General features: G+C 36.4%; 1 protein-coding gene across 1 annotated transcript in view; it reads right to left on the bottom strand.

The window, feature by feature from the left end:
- fat2 (FAT atypical cadherin 2) overlaps positions 1-6,000 on the bottom strand; it is a 45,416-nt gene continuing 39,416 nt past the window's right edge. The window contains 3 exon segments of the mRNA XM_056768861.1: positions 1-2,021; positions 4,233-4,750; positions 5,793-5,943. Coding sequence (XP_056624839.1) covers positions 1,552-2,021; positions 4,233-4,750; positions 5,793-5,943 — 1,139 coding nt within the window. The 3' untranslated portion in view covers positions 1-1,551.

Below are 6,000 nucleotides of genomic sequence, written 5' to 3'. Positions count from 1 at the left end.
TTAAGTTTACACTATTTAATTACTTTGAACATTAGGGTCTACAGTGTACCATAAAACAACAAAAATTCTGTACTGTACATTAAACAATTTAATTTTTGATATTTCATAGCATTTTCTATATACATCAGAAATGATAGACAACATAAATTCTCTCACAGAGGAACTCATTAATAAAGAGCTTTTGCTCACTGTAACAAAATATAAAAAATGACATTGGCATTCGCAACATACCACACAACCACACCACTGCACACAACAACTGTTCATAATGACTTACATTTACAACAGCTGCCATTAATATTTACACAAACACTGTACTGTCATTTTGAAAGACTAGAGGCTACACACTACAATGAAGCAGTTTTACAGAGCACATGCAGTAAAGTGAAATGGCATGGCCCAGCACACAAACTAACGCACTGTCAAAGATTTAAAATGAATCACGTCAGTTGCGTTCACCTATTGTTTGCATTCAGTAAGACATGAAGATCCCCCCTCATAACTTTTGAAATCAAAACAAAAGAACCATAAAACCTCCATCATTGTTATGCATACAAATCACAAAGAGAGTCACTTTACAAAATATAATGCAGTTGTTGTTTGTAAATTTTACACGTTTATAAATTGTTTAGTTCAAATCTCATCAACAGACTTGCTAAGTATTTTTTTGATCTTTTCATGATTAGTAAGCATTATAACAAGTTTGTCAAGTAGCGTAATGGAGCCTAAAAAAGCTGCATTTGGGATTTCTCATGGCTTGAGTTTGACTGCCTTTGATCACTGGAAACTTCTAATACTGCATAACATCTGCAGCATCAGAAGTTGAAACTTGTGCCAAGTTCACATTAAAAATGACTGCCCTACTCTAATAACTTTTCACCAAGTACTACAATTTGGACACATTGTAACAGCCAAAAATATTTAAAAAAGTATTATTTCTGAACTGCCAAGAACATCAACGGTAATAGGGGTTGGTTGTGTTTTTAAACATACATGGTATTTCACATTGCGGACTTAGTTTTGATACAGCAAAGAACCAGCCTGTGCTTTAGTCTGTTTTTACAAATCGATGTACTTGCATAGTGCTTTTGTATCGTTGTAAAATATAACCTGCTTTGATAAAAATGTTTGGGAACCATTTAAATATTCTACAGTGGTTGTTGTGAGCATAGGAACTTTAAGCAATACACAGCTTGTCTATAAAATCTTTTAAGCATCTGGTGTCCGATCTGATGACATGCAACACAATCAGTCATTTAAACAAATGGGGTGATGTAGATTGTCTAAATGGACATGTAAAAAATTAGAATACTAATACCAAATAGGGGGCATTTACAACCACACTTTTGACTTTTAAAGGTCATGCAATACTTCTAAAGGAATGTTAAGGGTAAAACAGTGGGAATAATCAGATGCACGGATATATTTTTCTTTCCCTGAAAACGACTGTTAATACTGATAGTCTTATAGTGCTTTTGTGGCTTTCTGCCATTGCGCTTCATATACTATATGTAAGACATCACCTTTCGCACCGTAATGCGTAGCAGTCTCTTAAAACATGACTTCCTCACAACTGCCATAGTCACTTTCTACCATATCCGAGCCGGCGTAACTGCGAGATGTCCTGCTCGTTCCAGCCCGATTGTTTCCGCCACTGTCCGCGTAGGAAGGCTGGGCCACGGTCAAGCGCACGCTCAGTCTCTTGTAGCTGCTGGAAACGTTGTCCATGCTGCGAGTGTGCTGGGTAGGGTAGTAGCTTATGGCAGTGTACTCGTTCGGGCACTGAGGGCTGGGCAGGGGCAGCCCATCCGCCCCTAAGAAGTCATCTAGGTTTTGGTTGCTGTAACACGGAGGCAATGGGGCGCGGCGATCGACGCGATCAAGAGGGAAAGGGAAGCCTCCAAAGCGAGAGTTCCTGCGGGACTCGGTAGGAGGGTTCGAGTAGGTGCTTTCCACGATGTCAAACTGTGGGAATTCTTGAATGGAAGGTCGGCCATAGTAGTCAGGATCGGCTGGATACACTGGGAATGAGAATTCAGAAGGATTAGTGTGTTGTTGTAGCACTGACAAGTCAATAACTTCTTTCTCTAATAAAAATATTGAACAGATTATATTCTGAGTGTACAGGGAATCACATGACGTTTTCACATATTGGACAAAATTCTTATCAATCACTCCAAATGCAAAGAAATAAATCTGAGTTGTAGAGTAATTTTGTGTTTTTTTACGCCCAATAACAAAGCAAACAATATAAAACCAATAAAGATGTTGCATTGAATATGGCAAGACATTTTTATACCCTTGCAAACAATAATTATACTGTACTTCAAGGACTTTTTTAAGTATAACTTAAGTATTCTTTATATAATAAGTATTTTAATATCAATGCCATAGTAATATACTTTCAAGTGTACTATTTCAATGCTTGAGTTTAAATTGGCATTTTTAGATTATAAGTATTCTTAAAGGGTAACAGTAGTAAACTAGTTTACAATTACGTTTTTTGTATGTACTGGAATTATCTATATACTGTACATGAACTTATAGGTATCCTGAGAGTTTAATAGTTCAATACTTGTAGCACTTTTTTTTGTTCTTGAAAATACACTTTGAAGTATACTCTATTACAGTGGTGCTCAAACTGGGGGACGTGACTCCAAGATGGATCACAGAGTCTGTGGCCCCTTCTTTAAAATATTGTAATTTATTATAAGGTTTAAATAAAATGATAAGTTTAAGATTGAATGTCTTTATTTGGGGGGTGCCGCAAAGCGATCATAAACTCTACAAAAAGGGGGCGGTTAATAAAAGAGTTTGAGAACCACTACAAGTTTCGAAGTTTTTCCTGCAAGTACACTTGTAAGCTTTCTTTAAATAAACTTTAATTAATACTTATAGCTTACTAATAATATAACATTGTGTAAAATCAAAAAAGTATTTAATGGGCTACTCCTAGCTTTCCTGTAGCTCAGTGGTAAGAGCATTGTATTAACAACGCAAGGTTGTGGGTTCATTCCCAGGGGATTGCAAATACCTATGTAAAATGTATAGGATAAAGCCTTGTAAATCGCTGTGTATAAAAGCGTCTGCCAAATGCCTAAATGTAAATGTACATAATCAAAAGATCAAAACTACAAGATGGGCCTATGCAAAGAAAATATGTTTTCCCCTATACATAATTATTTTTAGTCAAAATATTAAAAAATTTGATATAGTTTAGAAAAAAATAATAATACATTATATGTAGTAATATACCAATATATTGTTAAAAATATGCAAATAAATATTTTTTATATATCGTTTTATTTTACAGTATATTCATATTTTTGTTTTGTCAGGGAAGTATACGTAAAATACTTCATTATACTTTAAAGTATTACTCCTTTAAAAGATTGAGTACAAATATAGATCAAATATACTTTTCTGTCAGTATACTGAAAAGTCACTAAAAGTACATTTGTTGTGTAATTTTAAGTATTTTAAATAAAAAATAGACTAAAAGTACACGTTCTTATTTAAGGTTTAAAAGAAGTTTTCTAAAAGCACACTTGAATATACTTTATTTGTGTAGGGGTAAACATTTTGTCGACTGCTTCTCTGGATGACTGATCCAGAGCCATTGAGAAAGAGAGTCGCGCCCTCCCCTCTGACTCAAATTGAGAAGTTTTTTTCACAGTTTCAATAGTTCGCGGAAGTTAATAGTAACGCATGGATCTGCGACAAAATGGATCAACTGAGTTCAACTTCTAACCAATTTAAAGACGAAAGCCATTTAATGAATAAAAATTTAAGAAATAAAGCATTTAAAGATAAAAAATAACTTCCTGGAACTATCTGAAGCCTCTATGAATCAAGTGACACTCCAGCATTTTGGACTTCCCTTGGCAGAACTCTCTCTCTCAATGGCTCTGGACTGATCGACTTATGAATAGTTCTGCAGCGTGTTCTTTCATTTGTACTTGAATTTGTATTATATTGCTTGATTGTAACGGATGCAAATTTGTCCTTGAGATCACAACATGAAATGACAGTTATGATTTTTAAGCCATAGTTTTAGTAGAAATCCAGATAGAGAGAGCACATAACGCCCTGGCAAAGATACAATATAATAGAATCTGCTTTTCATTCAACCTACACTAAGACCCTCATCTATCTGTCCTCCACATTTCTCTTCTCTGCTTCTCTCTTCTTTTACTAAATTCCACATTAAATAATGAAACGTGCATTCTTACCTTCATAGTCATGCTCCCAGTGTTTTTTCCGAATAGAGTCATTATCAGAGCTGGAGGAGGGTGGAGGAGGTAGATTGGGAGCCACGCTACAGATCACTGGACCTTGAGACCTATGCGTGCGAGGTCCTACCTGAGGACCGAGCTCCCGCTGGCTGGGTTGTTTCAGCGAACGAAAAGGACTGTTGTCCAGATCGCCTCCAAAGCCAACGAGGGTGCTGATCTCCATAGGAGAGCTGAATTCTGTTTCTTTCATCGTGCTTTTGGATAAAGTTGGGAAGTAATCGTTGGAATCCTGCACACAGGCCGACTTGTGCTTTTTATGGCTGATGTACCGCTTTCGAAGACACACGAAGGCCACGACGAGAAGAACGAGTCCCAGTATCCCTGCGCAGATCTCTGCGATCTCCGCGTAAGGGAGGGATGTGGTGCGTTCGCAGTGGATGGAGTTATCCGCCAATGTGCACTGGAAACCTCGGACACAAGGATTTGGATTGCATGAATTTGCGTCAATCTGACATCTGTAAAAAGAGCAGTCTGACCGTGAGAAGAGGTGTAGAAAGAGTTTGGACCACAGAACCATACATCTAAATATACATAATACATTGTAAATATTGATGATTATGTTAACAACGGACGTGAGAACTGAATTAAAGGGATAGTTTGATGCAAAATAAAAAATATTTGTTTTTCATTATTTTTTTTGACCCTCGTGTCATTTCAAACCTGTAATAGAAGATATTTTGAAGCACACTGATAACCAAACAACATTGTGGCCCATTGATTTCCATTGTAGGGACACATTCCACTGAGACATTTCTCAAAATATCTTCTTTGTGCCTCACAGAAGTAAAAAGACATACAGTTTTAATTTAAGTTGAACTTCCTCTTTAACATTATACATGAATATCACATAGAAGGATACGTCTAGATCTGCATCTCTAACATGCCTTTGTTATCTCTTTTATTTTACTTTAAATATTTTTGTTATATTGTCGTTATGGCATAATTCCATGAGAAAGATATGACAAATATACATTTGATATGACAATTTGGAGTCCTCCATAATGGTTGTCCAATAGTCAAGTATACAGACATTAAATAATGGACTATCAGCGCTTATCGAATTATTGCATTTCTGATAATTAACATAAATCCATGAACACTTTTCAAAACTGAACAATGTTTGTAAAGTTTCCCACCTTAGAACTTAGAATAATGCAATGGAGATGTTGGTAACCAATAATTTGAAAATGCTTTGAAGCAAATGCAGCAATTTATTGATTGAAATTCCCACCTTACGACTACTGTGTGCAAGCTTTAAAGTAAAATATTAATGGGTTAATCAATAATGCTGTAAATCATAACCTCAGAGGCACAAAGCTACATCTTCATTCATAGAAGAGAATTACTACAAAATCCTGAAAGGAATTATGCATGTGTTCATGAACCGACCAAATAATATATTCTCACACAAATCGGTCAGACTTCTCATTGCCTTCACCAAGGACACAAGGAGGAGACATATTTGTGATCACAAGAGCTCTGTTATGTGATTCTCACCTGTTTCCAGTCATTTCCTCAGAACAGTTGCAGATGTAACTCCGAGTGTTTGACACACAAAGGCCTTTTGCACAGGCATGAGATGCACAGGGATTGACCGTCTTCTCACAGCGAGAGCCAGAATGCAGCATTGCACAGCTACAGCGAATCTCTGGAGGAAGAATGTAAAACTGTGTCTTGTGCTTCTGACAGAAAAATGGTCAACCTA

Source organism: Triplophysa dalaica, chromosome 16, assembly GCF_015846415.1.
Source record: "Triplophysa dalaica isolate WHDGS20190420 chromosome 16, ASM1584641v1, whole genome shotgun sequence".
Classification (NCBI taxonomy): domain Eukaryota; kingdom Metazoa; phylum Chordata; class Actinopteri; order Cypriniformes; family Nemacheilidae; genus Triplophysa; species Triplophysa dalaica.
Note: the sequence above shows the minus strand (reverse complement) of the source record. Positions and strands in the feature narration are given on the sequence as shown.